Here is a 20,257-nt window from a genome sequence, read left to right on the forward strand (position 1 = left end):
GTTATGAGTATAATATAGTTACGGTTAGGTAGCCTACTCGCTTATCTAGCCTACTTACTTATTATATACGTTAGTTAATATAACTATTATTAATTATAAATACTAACTAAACTTAAGATATTAATAACCACGCTATTATAATATATCAATAACCCTCTAAATAACTAAAAACTACCCCCTAATTTTTATTTTATTTAATAATTTTAAAATATTCTTTTTAGTTTTTTTTAACCTATTCTTACGCTACGGTTTTAAAATATTAATAATACTCTAGAATTAATTAAGTATTCTAAGCCCGTATTATATAAACTAAGTACTTATTAAAATAATAGCTATATTAGTATATATTTTTTTAGTTTTTAAATTAATAGTATTTAATCCGTATTCTTTAAAACGACCGTATTATAGTTCGGGGTCCTTTAGTATAATACTTATAAAATTAAATTTCTAGTTATTAAGGAAGCCCTAGAGGTTAATATTAACTAAGTATTTTAGTATTTTAATAAAATATACTTAAAGTAGACGATTTAATAATAATAGTAATAAGGTAATAGTAATAAATAGTAAGAGAAGTAGCGTTTCTTAACTTTAATAAAAAAAGACGAAGTAATAAATATATAGTATATAAGTTAATATATACTAAATATTAGTACTTATAGAGGTTAGCGCTAGCTATTTTTAATAATAGCGATAATAATATTTCTAATACTACTATTATAAGCTACTATTACCTAGAGGGCCCTAAACTTAGCTAAGTAAACGGACGGCTTATAAAGTAATAATATCGTACTTAATATCGCTATTAATCCGTAATTATAAACTTTATAAAATCGCCGTTAATGATCCGTAGTTATGTTATAAACTTTGTAGGAGGGAAAGTTAAGGAAAATTCAAAAAAATAGTTTACTAAGATAGTATAAGTATTTACTAATATCGTGTATTAATACCGTAGAAACGATATTAAGAACCGCCCGAGCAGCTAGTAAAGGCAGAATATAAAATCAAATAAACTTTATAAAAAAAAAGTTTAAAAAAGTAAAAAAATATTTTAAAAGAAAATAGTTTAATAAAATAGTAAGAGTATTTATTAATACTATATATTAATATTTTATAACTAGTATTAAAAATCGCCCGAATAGTTAGTAAAAGTAGAAATAAAAAAAATAAATAAAGTTTATTAAATTAGCTATTTTAATATTATTTACGCTTTTATATAGGGTTTTTTTTCCGGCTTTATAAGTATAAAAGATCGACCTTAACGGGATTACGCTTTTAAAGGAAATTATATAATATAATATATTTTTTAAATTATATAATATATATAATATACCCTAAGTATATGCTTAATATAATATAATAATTTTAATATAAAAACTACTATATAATTCGGGATAAGTAAGCTATTTTATTACTTAATAATAATAAGCTAAGTAATATACTTATATAATAGCGCTAGTTAGAAAAGTCGATAGTAAAGGTCGGCCGTAAAGGTTAGAAATAGCCTTCCTTAACTATAAAAGTTCTAAACTTTAATAGCGACGTAAAAGTTTTTAAAAAAAGGGCTTAAAGGGCTAATATTTAGCTATTTTATCATACTAAAGCTTATAAAAATTCTTTTTATCCTTATGATTTTTAATATTACTTAAAGCTCTATTTAAATTAAATAAATTTACTAAATAAACTTATTAAACGAACTTATTAATATATAAACTACTACTTAAAGATACCCCTCGATAGGTCCCCCCCTTTAGGGCTCAATAGATTTTTTTAATAAACTAGGCCCCCTCGACGCCCTAGCTATTATAACTAACGTAAGTACGCCTAAAGAGTAGCATAGTACTTTCTAATAATATAGAATCTAACTAAGTAATAATATAAATACTATAAATAGCCCGGCTAATACGGATATTAAAATCTAATATATTAACGCCGGTTTAAAAATTATATTTTATAAGACTAAAAATCCTTTTAATACGAGCTATATTATGAATATAAAAAAATATATAAAGGGCCCCCTAATTTTTAATAAAAAGGAGTATATAATATAGGATTTAGCCGCTTATATAGGCTAGTACTAAGAAGTCTTATTTATTTATATTTTCTACTTTTACTAATTACTCGGGCGGTTCTTAATATCGATTATATAGTATTAATACATAGTATTAATACATACTCCCACTATCTCGATAGACTATTTTTTAAAAATTTTCTACTTTTTTAATTCTCTTTTTTATAAAGTTTATAACTATAGCTAGATATCGAGCGGGCATTAGTATTTAATATTATTAATAGCAATATTAAGCGCCCAATGCCACTACTTTATAAGCCTGCCGCGCACTTAGCTAAGTTCCCTACCTTTCTAAGTAACTATAGCTCATAATAGTAATATTAAAAATGCCCTTATTGCTATCGTTAAAAATAATATTAACTTTATAATATCTACGCTAGTACTCTTAACTTTAACTTATATATATATATATATTTATTACCTCGTTTGTTTTATTAAAATTAAAAAACGTTTCCCTTATTATTTATTATTATTACCCTATTACTATTACTATTAAATCGTTTACTTTAAATATATATTATTAAAATATTAAAATACTTAATTATCGTTAACCCCTAGGACTTCCTTAATAACTAAAAGTTTAATTTTATAAATATTATACTAAAAGACCCCGAACTATAATACGATCGTCTTAAAGAATATAAATTAAATATTATTAAATTAAAGATCGGAAAGAGGTATTTTAATATAATTATTACCCCAATTAGCGCCTAGCTTATATAATATAATAGCCTCGAAATACCTAATTAACTCTAGAGTATTATTAATATTTTAAAACGTAATATAAAAATAGAATAAGAAAAACTAAAAAGGATATTCTAAAGTTATTAAATAGGGCGGAAAATAAGAGGTAATTTTCGGCTATTTAAAGAGCGATTAATATATTATAGTAATAAGGTTATTAATATCTTAAGTTTAATTAGTATTAATAGTTAATAATAGCTATACCGGCTATAGCCGGCTATCGTTAGTTAATATAAAGTTTTATTAAAATACGTAATAAAGACACTCGATATTAACCCTAATAAACTAGCTTACCCATAAAGGCGAAGATAGCCCCTAATGAGGCGGACCGGACCCCAAAGGGCTAAGAGGTCTTATATATATTAAAATAGGTATAGCTCGCCCTCTAAACGGGTAGTAAAAGGTCGGGAGTTTTAATTAGTAATTAAGTATAGAGCGCAATATACTTAGTTTTCCTTAATACGTAATATATAGTACGGCCCTAGCAGATTGCTCCGTTAGGGGGATAGATTTTATTTATATAACTTAACTTAATAAAACTATAAAACTATTATTTTACGAAATTAAATTTAGTTACTAGCCTCGACTATTTTTTAATTAAGTTATTAAAACTTAACGCTTTAACTTAATTAAAAGAAAGTTTAGTTATATTGAAACTTAAAAAAAAGCTTAGGGTATTTATAAGGTATAAGAAATTATTAAAAATAATATAGAGGTTATTTAAATAAAATATCAAAGATATACTAACTAACTACTACTAATAGCTCAATAATTTTAAAATTAATAACAAAGTATTTATAAATATATTCTATTAAAGAACTTAAGATATTAATAAATTATAATAGCCTTAGGCTAGCCCCTAGCTTATTATTAATATTAACTTGAATAGTATATAGATTATAAAACTACTTATAAGGAGATAAATTTATTTAAACCTGTTATTTAAATAAGCTAAAAAAGGTTATAAAGAACCCCTTATTTAAATAATACTAAGACCCCCCATTATTAATTTTTTATAACTTTAATAAGCTTAAATATAAAGTTTTATAAATAGTTAAATTATAAATATAATATAATAAGTTATAATATTAGGATAATTAAAAAGGATATAATAAGGACTTTATATAATATAATATAAAGAGCTTTTATAATATACTAGCGGCTTTATAAGCGTTTTATAAATAATATTCAACGGCCGTAGGATTATTAAAAAACCTCTTATTATAAATAGAGATAGTAGTTAATAATAACCCGGCCTTATTATAAACTAATAATAATATAATAATTACCCTTAATATAGGCTTATAAAAAGTAATTATAAAAAATTTGAATAGGGAATTAAGTATTATAAATAGCACTTTTTATATTAAAAGGGGGGGGGGTAATATTACGGTACTAAGTACTAGGCCCTTTAATACCTAGGCCTTAGGTACCTAACGAACCCTTTATAAATTACGTAATTACTAAATTACTAGGCCTAAAAGCTTAGTACCCTAGATTCTATTTATTAATTTACTTTTTCCCTCTTTATATTAAGTTATATTTATTAAGTTAATATAATAGCGTTCTAACTTATTTCGAGTTCCCTTTTATAATATATATATATATATATATATATATATATTTATTACTTCGTTTCTCTTATTAAAATTAAAAACGGTTCCCTTATTATTATTATTATTACTATTCTTATTATTATTAAACCGTTTATTTTAAATATATTTTATTAAAATCCTAAGACGTTAATGGCTTATCAACCCTTAAAGCTTTTTTAATAACTAGAAGTTTAATTTTATAAATACTATATTAAATAACCCTGAGTAATAAATAAACTACCTTAATAAATACTATATTTATAATATTAATTTATAAAAAATAAATAGATATATTATAATAAGTATTGTTCTTATTAGCGCCTTTTTAATATAATAAAATAATATAAATAGGCTTAGACTTAATAATATAATTAAGAATTTGAAAAGAGCATAATTAAATATATTAAATAAAAATATCAAAGAGAGGTTATTATTATATAAAATAAAAAGAGAAAATAAGGGGTAATGTTTAGCTATTTAGAGAGTAATTAATATACTATAATAAGATTATTAGTATTTAATAACGGCTATAGCCGGCTATAATTAGTTATAAAGTTTTATTTAAATATATAATAAAAATGCTTAATATTAACTCTAATAAACTAGCTTATTTATAAAGGTAAAAATAGCCCTTAATAAGGTAGGTCGGACCCTAAAGGGTTAGATTCCGTATATTAAATTAAGAAATAATATTTATTTATAATAATAATATATAATAAAATACTATAATTTAATAAGTTAATAACTTAAATAACTATAACGTATATAATAAGTAAGTAGGCTAAATAAGCGAGTAGGCTACCTAACCGCTATTAAGCTACTTATATTATTATAAGACGCATTTCTTTACTAAAAATAATAATAATACTAATTAAAAATACTTAATTAAACCTAGCTATTTAAGCTATTTAAAAAGACTAAAATCTTATTAATCGGGCTATAATAAGGATTTATAATATTAGTTATATTACTTTAAGTTATAAATTAAATAGAATATTATTATAACGTAATATTATTCTTAACTTATAGAAATTAACTATATTTAAAAAAAAAGAAGCTAGTTAAGTATATTCTCGATTTAGATTTTTAATCGTTTCTTTTTTATTTTAATAATATAAGAAATATAACTAATTAATTACTTACTAATTACGACGCGCCCTTTATTAAAAAGCGCTAAGTTTTTAATTTTATTAAGTACTAATTATAGTTCTAAATACGATTTTCTTATAAATATAATTATAAAAGGGCTTAATATAAAGATTTAAAAGTAATAAACGCGTAGTTTAAGTTTATAATAAATATAATTATAAAATATAGTATTATAAAATCTAATATTTATAATTTTAATAAGAATAGTTTTATAATAAACTAAATTATATTTAAAATAGTTATTATAAATATAAAAAGGCGTTTAAATACGAAAATAATATAGCTTAGTAATTATAAATAAGTTATAATTATTTAAGCTATTAACTCGTTAAGTTATAGCGTCTTATTATATATTATTATTATAAGTAAATATTACCTCTCTACTTAGTATATAAAATCCGGTTTATTATATAATTATATTATTATAATATTTAAAAACGAATAAATAATAAATAAAAAAGGCTTAGATTAGGTAAAATATTTTAAATAATATATAAAACTACGTATAAAAGGTTAATATTACCTGTTTATTATTAATAGATATATAAATTACTATTTTATAAATTTTAAATTATATTATTAAAAACATAATATTAGTACCCTTTATATACTAGCTTATTTATTTTACTTACTATAACCCTTAAATATTAAATATTTTAAACTTTTAAAAACGGTATATAACTAAGAAATTAAAAAAGAAATACAACGGGGTAATATTTATATTATAAAAAAGGACTTCTTCTTTACGTTTTATAAAGTATTTATATAAGTAATTCAAAAAGAAATATTTAAAAAGGATTTAAAAAAGCTAAGCTTATATTTTTAAATATAAAAAATATACTATTTAAATTAAATATAAAGTTATATTTTCTAACGTTTCTAAGATCCCTTTTAATAATATTATTAACTTGGACTTTTTAAATACTAAATAACTTAATAAAAGTATTATTATAGTTATAACTTACCCTTTAGGGTCCGGTCCGCCTTATTAGGGGCTATCTTCGCCTTTATAAGTAAGCTAGTCTATTAAGGTTAATATTAAGTATCTTTATTACGTACTTTAATAAAACTTTATAACTAACTATAGCCGGCCGTAGCCGTTACTAACTATCGATACTAACTAAACTTAAAATACTAACGATCCTACTTTAATTTATTAATTACCTTTTTAATAACTAAATACTACCCCTTACTTTCTCTTTTTATCTTATTTAATAATAACCTCTCTTTAATATTCCTATTTAATACGCTTACCTATGCTCTTTTTAAGCTCCTAATTATATTATTAAGTATAGGCTTATTTATATTACTTTATTATATTAAAAGGGCGCTAATAAAAGTAATACTTATTATAATATATCTATCCGTCCCCTTTGGGGTCCGACCTGCCTCATTAGGGGCCATCTTCGCCTTTATAAATAAGCTAGTTTATTAGGGTTAATATCGAGTTTTTATTACATAACAAACTTTATAATTAACTATAACTAGCCGTAGCTATTATTAAAATATTAACTAAACTTAATATATTAATAACCCTATTACTATAATATGATTTTTTTTCAATAGTACTAGATTTTTTTTTTAATCTTTTTTAATTTATTTTTACGTAGCGATTTTAAAATATTAATAATACTTAGGAATTAGTTAAGTATTTCGAGGCTATTATATTATATAAACTAAGTATTAATTATAATAATAACTACGTTAATATTTCCGATTTTTAAGTTAATAGTATTTAATCCGTATTTCTTAAGATAATTATATTATAGTTCGGGGTTTTTTAATATAATATTTATAAAATTAAACTTCTAGCCCTTAAAGTATCCCTATAAATCGATAAGTTAATATCTTAGTATTTTAATAATATATATTTAAGAATAAGTAAACGATTTAATAATAATAATAATAATAATAATAATAATAATAAAGTAATAGTAATAAAGTAATAGTAATAGGGTAATAATAATAAATAATAAGGGAAGCGTTTTTTAATTTTAATAAAAGAAACGAGGTAATAAATATATATATATATACGAGTTAAAGTTAAAATAGGGTAAATATCATAAAATTAGTATTATTTTTAACGATAGTAACGAGGGTATTTCCGATATTATATTATTATAAGCTATTATTATTTAAAGGGCGGTAAACTTAGCTAAGTAAGTAGCTTATAAAGTAGTAGCGTTAGGTGCTTAATATTATTATTAATAATCTATAGTTATAAACTTTATAAGAAGGAAAGTTAAAAAATTAAAAAATCTAAAACAATAGTTTATTAAGATAGTAAGAGTATTTATTAATACTATATATTAATATTATATAATCGATATTAAGAAATACCCGAGTAACTAATAAAAGTAGAATAAAAAAAATATCTATCCGTTTTTTATAAGTTAATATTATAAATATGATATTTATTAAAGCAGTCTTTTTATAGCTCGGGGTCGTTTAATATAATACTTATAAAATCGAACTTCTAATTATTAAAGAAGCCCTAAGGGTTAACGAGTTAACGTCTCGGTATTTTAATAAAATATACTTAAGGTAAATAGTTAAATAGCGATAGTAATAATAATAATAAGGGAAGTAGCGTTTTTAACTTTAATAAAAGAGACGAGGTAATGAATATATATATATATATACGAGTTAAAGTTAAAAATAATAGGGTAAATATCGTAAGGTTAATATTATTCTTAATAATAGTAACGAGGGTATTTTTAATACTATTATTATAAGCTATTATATTTAAAAAGGTAGCTAACTTAGCTAGGTACGTAGTAAGCTCATAAGGTAGTAGCGTTAGGCGCCTAATATTACCGTTAATAATCCGTAGTTATATTATAAACTTTATAAGAGGGAAAATTAAGGAAAATCTAAAAAAATAGTTTATTAAAATAGTATAAGTATTTATTAATACTATATATTAATATTATAAAAACGATATTGAGAACTGCCCGAGTAGTTAGTAAAAGTAGAATATAAAATTAAATAATTATAACTTATTAAAAATCGAATTACTTATTATTAAAATAGCTTTTTAATTTTAATTATTAAAGTTATTAAATATTTATTAAAAGGGGTATAAGGATTTATATACTAAATTACTTCATTAAAATTAAAACACTAAATTTCTTTTAAAAAAATAACCTCCTTAATTAACGTAAAAGGGCTAAGAAAATACGTTTTAAATAAAAAAAAAGTCTTATAATAATTAATAAAAAAGACTTTTAACTATAAGGAGAAGTAATAATTTAAATTAAAGAGGAAACGTATTAAAATAATAATCGTTAACTAAGGACTAAAATAGGTTAATAATAATATAGCGTTTATAAAAATATTAGTTATAATATATAAATATATTAAATTACTAAAGAAATATCTAAAAAAGAGGATACTAAATAGTTTTAATCAAATTACTTTTCTTAGTACTACTTTTTAATTACGAATATAATATAATTACGGTTAAGTAGCTTACTTACTTATTCAGCCTACTTGCTTATTATATACGTTAACTTATTTATGAATGTTAAATTATATTATTTTTATATTTAAATACCTTTTTATACTTATAACGATTATTCTAAATATAATCTAGCTTATTATAAAACTAGTTTTATTAAAATTATAAATATTAAAATTTATAATATTATATTTTATAGTGGTTTTTTTTTCGGCTTTATAAGTATAGAAAATCAATTTCAATAAGATTACGTTTTTAAAAAAAATTATATAATATAGTATATTTTTTTAATTATATAATACGTATAATATATCCTAAGTACGCGCTTAATATAATATAATAATTTTAATATAAAAACCACTACTTAATTTAAAATAAATAAGCTACCTTACGGTAGTACTAATTAAAAAAATTAATAATAAAAATTAATTATAATAATTAGCTGTAATAGTTAAAAACGGCCCTTAATTATAAAAGTTCTAAATTTCAGTAATAATATAAAAGTTTTTTAAAAAAGGGCTAAATAGGCTAATATTTACTACTTTTTAGAGCTCGTAAAGATTTTTTTTATCCTTATTGTTTTTAATATTACCTAAAGCTACTCTCTATTTAAACTAAATAAATTTACTAAATTAATTTATTAAATAAACTAGTTAATATATAAACTACTACCTAAATAGCTAGTTAAATAACTAATTAAGAAGTTAACTAATTAAAATACTATTTTAATAAGAACTTACTCTACTCTTAATATTTAGTTAGTAATTAATAAGCTAGAACTAAAAATACCCGTTAATGAGTCTACCCCTCTCGGGCTAAGTGCCCTCGGCTAGTTCGATACTATAATTATTATAATTAACATAAATACGCTTAAAAAGTAATAAAATACTTTTTAATAATATAAAATTTAGCTAAGTAATAGTATAAACGCTATAAATAGCCGGGCTAATACGAATATTAAGATTTAGTATATCAATATTAACTTAGTTATAATACTTATAATAAATAAGTTAAAAATATATAGGGTTAAAATAATAAGTTAATATTTTAAATAGCTCTTATAAAACCCCCTAAATAATAATAATAATATTTATATAAAAAAAGAAATTATATTAAACTTAATTATTTATATAGGCTAGTATTAAGAGGTCCTATATACGTTAAAATAAGTAAAGCTCGCTTTATAAGTAGTTAAAACTTAAGAAGATTATAATAAAAAGTTAGGAGCTATTTTAGTTAGTAGTTAAGTATAGAGCGTATTATACTTAGTTTTTTTTAATATGTAATATATAGTACGGCCCCGGTAGATTACTCTGTTGGGGGAATATTATATTTTATAATTATATTTATTATAAGACAAAACTAGGTATTTACTATATTTAAATCTTCGTATTAAGCCCTTTTATAATTATATTTATAAAAAAAAGTACATTTAAAGCTATAATTAATAGTTAATAAAGTTAAAACCCTAGCGCTTCTTAATAAGAGGCGCGTCGTAATTAATAAATAATTTTTTATTTTTTTATTTTTTTATTTTGCCTTTACTAGCTACTCGGGCGGTTCTCGGTATCGTTTATATAGTATTAATATATAGTATTAATAAATACTCCCACTATCTCGACAGACTATTTTTTTTAGATTTTCTACCTTTCTAACTTTTCTTTTTATAAAGTTTAGTTTTATTAACGGTAATTAATTAATTATATTTTTATATTATTAAAATAGGGAAAAAACGATTAGGAATTTAAATTAAAAATATACTTAACTAGCTTCTCTTTTTTAAATAGTATTAAATTTTATAAACCAAAGAGAGTATTATAACGTAATTGTATTTCCTTAAGTTTATAAATAAGTATAACGTAGCTAACTAAATATTTTCTACCTTTTTTAATAGCTTTAAATTTAGTTTTTTAATTCTTCTTAATTTATTTCTATATAATAATTTTAAAATAGTCATAATACTTAGGAATTAGTTAGGTATTTCAAAGTTATTATATTATATAAGCTAGGCACTAATTATAATAATAATTATATTTAATTTTATATTCTATCTTTACTAGTTACTCAGGTAGTTCTTAATATTAATTATATAATATTAATATATAGTAATAATAAATACTCTTACTATCTTAATAGACTATTTTTTAAAATTTTCTACCTTTTTAACTTTTTTTTTATAAAACTTAAAATTATTAATAGCGATACTAAGCGCTTGATACTACTATTTTATAAGCTTATTATATACTTAGCTAAGTTTATTACCCCTCTAAGTAATAATAGCTTATAATAATATAGTATTGGAAATACCCTTATTACTATTATTAAGAATAATATCAACTTTTTTATTACTAATATCTATCCTAACGCTCTTAACTTTAACTTATATATATATATATGTATTCGTTACCTCGTTTCCTTTATTAAAATTAAAAAACGCTTCCCTTATTATTTATTATTATTACGCTATTACTATTATTATTATTACTATTGAACCGTTTATTTTAAGAATATTTAGAATACTAAAACACTAACTCGTTGACTTATAAAAATACTTTAAGGGCTAATAGTTTAATTTTATTAATATTATACTTAATAATCCCGATTTATAAAAGAATTATTTAAAAGAATATAAACTAATTATTATTAATTTAAAAATCTAAAAAGATACATATATGTAGGAATTAATAAAGAGGTATATAGAATTAATACAGAGGTATATATTTTATAGCGGTATGCGCATCCGCTATTATAATTAGCTAAAATTTTAATTGTTAATATACTTAGATTTTACTACTTTTTTTTAAAAAAATACTTATCTTTTTTTATAATCTCCTTTACGTAATTATATTTTAAAGGAGCTTTATTACGAAGCTATAATCGACGTATTTTACGTCCTCTTTTTTTCAAAGCTATATTAGTTTATATATTATAAAATAGCTCTTTTAATAGCTTACGTACCGAGCCTACGTTACTAAGCTTAATTTAATAGCCTAGATAATTAAAACCGTCTTATAAAACGCTAACGCTCCGATAATAATATATTATTATTTTTTTTATTTTAAATAATAGCTATCTTAATATTAGCTAGTTTTATAAAGTTAGCGATTTTTATATATATAATAACTTAATAAATAACTTATTACCTAAGTTATTATAAAAAATACGACTTATTATTTTATTATTTATATTAATATATTAAAATAGAACTAACCCTCTATTTTAATTATAAATTTTTTAATAAAACTAATATTTTTTAGCTTTTTATTATTTTCTAATTCTTATTAGTATATAGTCCTCCCCCTTTTAATAAAAAGTTTAAATAGTTTATATTTTATTTTATATACCGTTTTTTAAGGGGGATATAAACTACTTAATATACTACCCTCCCCTAAATATTACTAAAGCTTAGTTCCTCTCCTTTTTTTAATAAATCTTAATAACCTACTTAGCTTATTATAGAATAGTTTAATAATATTCTTTAATTTATTATATAAGTTATTAAGATTAATAAAAGGTTAATAACTAGCTTTATTTAATAATATAAATAAAGCCGTTTATAATAAGAAACGTAGGGATTTTAAACGAACTTATTATTTTATTTACTTCTATAATAAAACCCTCTTTTAAGTCTATCGTTTTTTTAAACTATAGCTTCTTATCGTTCAAAATAATAAATCCTCCTCCCCTTTTTAAAATAAAACCCTAAATTTATTAATCCCTAGCGACCTAGAGCTAATAATAAATACTCTTTTTAATTAAGTTAATATTTTTATTAAAGTTAATAAGTTTAGTTTTATAAAATAATATAACCCCCCTGACGGAGTAATCTGCCGGGGCCGTACTATATATTACGTATTAAGGAAAACTAAGTATATTACGCTCTATACTTAATTATTAATTAAAATAGCTCTTAACCTTCTACTACCTATCTAGAGGGCGAGCTATACTTATTTTAATATATATAAGACCTCTTAATACTAGCTTATATAAGTAACTAGATCTTATATTATATACTTCTTTTTATTAAAAATTAAGGGGCCCTTTATATATTTTTTTATATTTATAATATAGCCCGTATTAAAAAGATTTTTAGTTTTATAAAATATAATTTTTAAATTAGTATTAATATACTAAATCTTAATATCTATATTAGCCCGGCTATTTACGGCGCTTTTATTATTATTTAGCTAGATTTTATATTATTAAAAAGTATTATACTACTCTTTAGGTATACTTATATTAGTTATAATAGTTAGGGCGTTAAGGGGGCCTAAGAATTTATCGAGCCCTAGAGGGGGGGACCTATCGAGGGGTATTTTTAATCCTAGCCCACTAGTTACTAACTATATATTAAGAGAGTAAGTTCTTAAGAATTATCTAATTAATTATCTAAGTAGTAGTTTATATATTAATAAGTTCGTTTAATAAGTTTATTTAGTAAATTTATTTAGTTTAAATAGAGCTTTAAATAATATTAAAAATAATAAAAATAAAAAGAATTTTTACGAGCTTTAGTATAATAAAATAGCTAAATATTAGCCCTTTTAGCCCTTTTTTTAAAAACCTCTATATTACTATTAAAATTTAGAACCTCTATAGTTAAGGGCCGCTTTTAATTTTTATAACTAACCTTTATTATTAATTTTTTTAACTAGCGTCTCTATATAAAAAGTAGCTTACTTATCCTAAATTATATAGTAGTTTTTATATTAAAATTATTATATTACGTTAAGCGCGTACTTAGGGTATATTGCGTATATTATATAGTTAAAAAGTATACTATATTATATAATTTTTTTAAAAAACGTAATCTTATTAAGGTCGATCTTTTATATTTATAAAGCTAAAAAAAAACTATTATATATATATATATATATACGAGTTAAAGTTAAAATAGAGTAAATATTATAAAGTTAATATTATTTTTAATAATAATAACGAGTATATTTTTAATATTATTATTATAAGTTATTATTATTTAAAAAGGCTACGAACTTAGCTAAGTACGTAGGCTTATAAAATAGTAATATTAAGTATTTAATATTATTATTAATAATTTATAAATATAAACTTTATAAGCCCTTTAGGGTCCGGCCCGCCTCATTAGGGGCTATCTTCGCTTTTACAAGTAAGCTAGTCTATTAGGGTTAATATCGAGTTTCTATTACGTACTTTAATAAGACTTTATATTAACTAATAATAGCTAGCTATAGTTAGTATAGCCGTTATTAACTATTAATACTAACTAAATTTAAAATATTAATAATCCTACTATAATATATTAATCGCCCTCTAAATAGTTAAAAATTACCCCTTACTTTCTACCTTATTTAATAATTCTAAAATATCCCTTTTAATTTTTCCTAACCTACTCTTACGCTACGTTTTTAAAATATTAATAATATTTTAAAATTAGTTAAGTATTTCGAGCCCGTATTATATAAACTTAGTACTTATTAAAGTAATAGCTATATTAATATATATCTTTCCGATCTTTAAATTAATAATATCTAATCTATATTTTTTAAAATAATTATATTATAGTTCGGGGTCCTCTAGTATAATACTTATAAAATTAAACTTTTAGTTATTAAAGAAGCCCTAGGGGTTAATAATAGCTAAGCGTCTTAGTATTTTAATAATATATATTTAAAATAAACGATTTAATAATAATAAGAATAAACGGTAAAGAAAGCGTTTTTTAGCTTTAATAAAAAAAATAAAATAATAAATATATATATATATATATATATATATATATATAAATAAAATTAAAAATATTAGGGTAAATATCGTACTTATAGAGGTCGATATTATTTAATAACGGTAACGAGGGTATCTCTAATATTATTATTATAAACTACTATACTTAAAAAGATAGTTAACTTAGCTAAGTATATAGTAAGCTTATAAAATAATAGCGTTAAGTATTTAGTATTATTATTAATAATCTTAAACGTTATAAAAGGGAAAGTTAGAAAAATAGAAAATCTAAAAAAATAGTCTATCGAGATAGTAAGAGTATATACTAATACTATATATCAATATTATATAAACGATACTAAAAATCGCCCGAGTAGTTAGTAAAAATAGAACATAAAAAATAAATAAACTTTATAAGAAAGAAAGTTAGAAAAATAAAAAACTTTTTTTAAAAAATAAAGTTTTTTTTAAAATAATAAGAGTATATACTAATATAATATATTAATATTATATAAATAATATTAAAAACCGCCTGAGTAGTTAATAAAAATAAAAAATAAAAATAAGTAATATATTATAAAAAAAAGTACTTAGTTACGTTAAAGTATTATAATTTAATTTCGTATTATATTTACTTATCTATTTTACTTACTTATTATATACGTTATATTAATACTATATATTAATATTTTAAAAATAATATTAAGAATTACTTAGTTATAAACTTTATAAGAGGGAAAGTTAAAAAGATAAAAACTTTAAAAAATAGACTATCTAAATAGTGCGAGTATTTACTAATGCTATGTATTAATACTATACAATTAATATCGAGAACTGCCTGAGTAACTAGCAAAGGCAGAACATAAAAATAAATAAGTGTTTTTGCAACATCTTTCGTGCTAACAGCCACGTCGGTGGGCTCTTTACAGCCAGGCTCCTATCCAGGTACTCTAATAGTCTCACTGGCACTGTGCGAGGGAGATGCAAAAAACTGAAGTAACTCCTACTAGAGTACTTTTTTTTAACTAAACCGTCAGACTGCAGCCAGATTCGGAGGAATCGTTGTCGATTGAAATGGTCGTGTTTCAGGTCGCCAATGGTCGGTCGCAAGCCATCCTCACTGACACGGAAGGAAATGCATATTACAAACCCCATCTTTCCTCCACGCCATTCCTTTGTGAACATAGAATATTTAAAGCAAAGCACCTGTGAGACTTTTGACTCCTTCCACAAACATGTACCGGCTTGAGACTTGTGGAACTCTCCAGCATTATTGGATTGCGGTCCGTGGGATTACTGTGTCGGTATGGCAAGAGCATCGACAGGTAAACAGTAGGAGTTGAGCGGTACGTTATTAGAGCAAATTCCGCATGTCAGCGCAGCGCGGAAGCTCTAGGTGCCACGTACCTACCTACCTTAAGCGAAGAAGATGCCCCTCATCGTACTACTTATCGGAGTTGATCATTGGCTGCTGTTGGAGCAATGCCTTTAGTCCGCACTGTATTCTGCCTGCCATCGTCACAAACCAATGAGAGCAAACGTCCCGTGCGCTCGGTCAAGCCGAATCAGGCTTAGCATCAGAAAGTGTGACTCACACTCTCATTCCGTGCAGGGGTACCACTTCCTTCCTGTGGGCGCAGTTGCCTGCCTTGCGCTCGATCTGGAGGTGGTACTTCTGTCTAGGTAGCGCACTTGCGATCTGAAGACCGATCCGTGCGCTTAATGACATGGCGGGATACAAAGCCCCGCTGTACCTTCCAGACAACAGGGCTTCGACAACTGCGCCCTTCGCCCTGCTTGCGTATCCGGAAGTGCCGTCCCACAACCACCCGCCCTTTTCGGGGGGAGGGGGGGGGGGTTTGGCCTGTTGCTGCCTTTCAGGCTACAAAAGCTCGCTAATCCCTCCGTGCCTGATTTTTACATACCCTTTTCCTCCTTCCTCCTCACCACCACAATTTTCCAAACTACAATCAAGAATCATTCAGCCATAGAGCCCCGCCAAAATGCGTTAAATCATCGTCTTCAGTTCGATCCCGCTTCAAAGCTCAACAAAATTCAGTCTACAACAATTCACGACTTTTCTCCGCTCTTCACTTCAGCTCAACCTTCCCAGGTCGACCTGAACTACACTACGGCTTCCAGCTCTAGCTTAAGTTCCGCCTCCGCAAACATTCTACCTCGAGACTTTTCAGTCTTCACAACGGATTCCCAATCATCATGGCTTCCCTCCAGTTCACCCAGCCTGCCGGCACAACCCGCGCAACAGCCTCAGTTCAGCCCACCGGAACAGTCTCCCCAGCAGGACTTCGTCTTGTTCGATCAGCCTCGTACCAGTCAACCTAGACACTTGGCAACCCATACCGCCATCGGTTTGAACCAACGTCGCCACTCGTCATATCATCTCCGACAGAACCAGCAAGGTCGCGTCCATTTTCAACAGAAGCATCGTCTTGCTCAGATCCAAGCTTCCGGATCTAATTCCCGGTCACCTTCAGTGTGCTCCCCCGCTCAGTCAGCTCAATTCTACGCTTCATCCGCTCCGTCGTCTTCAGCTGCTCTGAACCGCCGTCAGCGTCCTCCTGTACCATTGTTCGCTCAAAGTACTCAGGGCGTAACCAACAAGATGGATATTCAAGGTAAACCGCTCACACTCTGGTCTCGCCCAGGACTGTGCTCACATGTCTCTACAGACCTTGACCTTGACGACTTCACCGGCTTCGAGGGTGGTGCGTCTACCACCTACTCGTCGCCAGCCATGCCCTCGGTCTTCGATGTCGGTCCTAGCACCCTGGGCACCGTGTCTCCTCATGACCTTCTCATTCAGGAGCCCTTCATGTCTGCTCCCAACTCAACAGCTTTGACCGCCTTGACATCGCCTTCGATCTACAATGAGTCTCCTGACTTTAACGACGGTTACGATGTTTCCCCCAGTTTTGACTCGGGCGACTTCGGGTCGGCAGATTTTGACACCACTGCTGGTGATCCTTGGTTTCCCCTCTTTCCCCAGGAATCTACCGCTGTCACAAAGGACGTCACCGGTATCGAGGAGATCCAGAAACTGCAGACTGATCAGTCTCCCGCTCTCAAAGGCGATGATCTGGAGGTGGTCGAGTTCACTTCAACCTCGGGCCGCCGGAAATCTGTCAACTCTTCCCCAACTAGTTCTGCCCGCCACTCTTCAGTCTCGGGCGTGAGCTCTCGTCGACGAGACAAACCGCTGCCTCCTATCATTGTTGAGGATCCTAGTGATACCACTGCTATGAAGCGTGCCCGCAACACACTCGCTGCACGCAAGTCTCGCGAGCGCAAGGCCCAGCGGTTTGAAGATTTGGAAGAGAAAATTCGTAAGCTTGAAGAGGAGCGTGACCACTGGAAGAGCATTGCCCTTGGTCGATCCTGAACTGTTTCCTCACAGACCACTAAGGCACAACTGGATGAATTGGAGGGATTACGGTACATTTTGTGCATTTCCTTCAGCAATATCCATTTTCCTCATCGCTTATTGTTTTTGTTTGTGCTGCTTGTCATTCTCGGCTGTAGTTAATACAATTCACACATTAAAAATCTAACATCTGGACTATCGAGTAAACAAATAAGATGATTACATTCCCTCGTAAGCGGAGGATACTAAATACAAGGTACGGTAACTCGATCTAGGCTCGCAAGCGTCTGCATATCTATCCCTGCTTATTCCTCCTGTAATCCCAACCCCGATGTCGCAGATCGGCAGAATCACAGGTTGCTAAATTCCTCGTGCCATGCGCGTTTGTCCTTCAAATGCCACCAACAAGCCTTAGAGCTACCGACCGACCGACATTTCGCGTCGCCGCCAGGGCAGCATCAATTTCGCTGTCGTCTCGATGCGATCTCCAGCGTCCTCTTTACGCCAGTAATCACAAGCCCTGCCTGTTATTGGAAGTCTCTCGATGACGATTCGTCGTATCATACGTAACGGTACCGGATCGCCAGAGCATCAAGTGGTCTATAGCTGTGTCAACGATATTTGCTACAGCGTTCGGTAATATTCATTTTACATACAACAACGCCGAATGCCGTCTTTGCGCGATGAACCCCTTTCATAACGGCTCTTGTACCGGGCTTTGCGGTTGACATTAGCCATGATATCAACGTGGTTGGGTGGTGTTTAGGGCATTGGAGTTCTCGAGGTCAATTCCGGCCGATTCGCTCGCCGCCAACTTTGGTTTCGAGAATTTCGTTGTTGACGATGTCTTTGTTTCCATCCCGAAAGTCTTTCATCAGTGATAAGAACCGAGAATTCTTCCATTTGTCTCCTTGTTCATGTTGAACCGAGTCAAGTATCTGTCTCGCTGCCTCCGAAATGTCAGATGTTGACTGGACATGTTCTGCAGATGCTTGTTCCGCTTCGTCGAGCCCTAGACGTTCCAAGTCAGGCATGTGGTCTGGAAAACTCGCTCTTTTTGATACTCCGATGGTATCAATCCCAAGGACCGAGGATGCGCCGGGTATTTGTTGGTTTGTTGAAGCTGTAGCATCGAATGTTTGTATTCCTTGTGCTTCATCTTGGACAGAAACATCTAGAGAGGTCGTGAAAGTATCCACAGAGCTGCCGGTGGTATCTCTGGATGCTTGTGTAGCGGCCTCTGGTTGCTGCTCTTGTTCCAGTTCTCGCGCGAGTTGTTCCATAACAGTGTCGAGGTCCTCCATCTGTTCGTCTCCGTTGGCCGCCATCCACCGATTCATCTCAACATCAAAGTCAGCTTCGGTGTTTGTAACTCCGTGATTTGTGGCGGTTACAGAACCGCCTTGAGGCCCGAATAACCAAGGTCTTAAATGCGACCCCATCATATTCTGCGTAAAACCGGCTACAGGCGCTGGATATTGCGAAGAAGAAAACCCTGTTGTGTAGTTTCCAGCACCTGGCGGTGCCCTAGAGAGTGATGCAAAATCTTGTGCCCAACTCGATGTCCTCGGTGGCGACGCCATAGACACATTTTGCCGAGAAGCTGTCGGAATTTGTGACGTAGATTGGTAGAGATTGGGTGGGAGAATTCGATCGGCAGGGGCCGCTGATGATTGGAATGATTGCAACCCTCGAGGGAAGCTTGATGCGGGCGAGTTGAGAGTTTGGGGAGTGTTTATGCTGACTTGCCCAGCCCCGTTGGAGTCGAGGAATTGGCCAAAGCCTGCTTCAGCCGGCGCCGAGACGGTTTGACTTGTAGATCGAAAGCCCTGTCATTGTTAGGAGAACTGCGTGAGAGCACGGGGGCGGTACTGTAGGCCTTACTTGCTGGAGACTAGGAGTACTGGAAAACCGATCTCGGTGCAGACTTCGATCTTGGGCCCCATGGTCAACGAGGCCTTTGAACGGCGTAGAGCCGCTACAGGAACTGTCAGTCATTACGAGGGCGCCTGCGATGGCTTCGTACGGGAAATGATCAATGGTTCCAGTGCTTAGGATGTACAGTATTCGAGTGCGCACTCAAATTGCATGTGGTGTCTGAAGAGTGTGGCCTTTGGTGTTTGAGGCTGATCACAGTTCTAGCAGAAGCCTATGGC

The 20,257-nt window shown here is 28.0% G+C and overlaps 2 protein-coding genes across 2 annotated transcripts; one reads left to right on the forward strand and one right to left on the reverse strand.

Moving 5' to 3' along the window:
- Nucleotides 1-15,793: 15,793 nt before the first annotated feature.
- CPAR01_12933 (bZIP transcription factor) lies at nucleotides 15,794-18,119 on the forward strand (the record flags this gene model as incomplete). Its single annotated transcript, XM_060497187.1, has 5 exons — nucleotides 15,794-15,818; nucleotides 15,923-16,002; nucleotides 16,332-16,388; nucleotides 16,488-17,355; nucleotides 17,410-18,119. The coding sequence occupies 5 exons, from the start codon at nucleotides 15,794-15,796 to the stop codon at nucleotides 18,117-18,119; spliced, it is 1,740 nt and encodes a 579-aa protein (XP_060343580.1).
- A 767-nt stretch (nucleotides 18,120-18,886) lies between these two features.
- Nucleotides 18,887-20,099, reverse strand: CPAR01_12934 (uncharacterized protein; the record flags this gene model as incomplete). The annotated part of the gene is made up of 2 exons (XM_060497188.1): nucleotides 18,887-19,930; nucleotides 19,986-20,099. 2 exons carry the CDS (start codon nucleotides 20,097-20,099, stop codon nucleotides 18,887-18,889), a joined length of 1,158 nt encoding a protein of 385 aa, XP_060343581.1.
- Between the last annotated feature and the right edge of the window lie 158 nt (nucleotides 20,100-20,257).

The sequence above is a fragment of the Colletotrichum paranaense genome (genome assembly GCF_030867605.1).
Source record: "Colletotrichum paranaense strain IMI 384185 chromosome Unknown Scaffold_12.1, whole genome shotgun sequence".
Classification (NCBI taxonomy): Eukaryota; Fungi; Ascomycota; class Sordariomycetes; order Glomerellales; family Glomerellaceae; genus Colletotrichum; species Colletotrichum paranaense.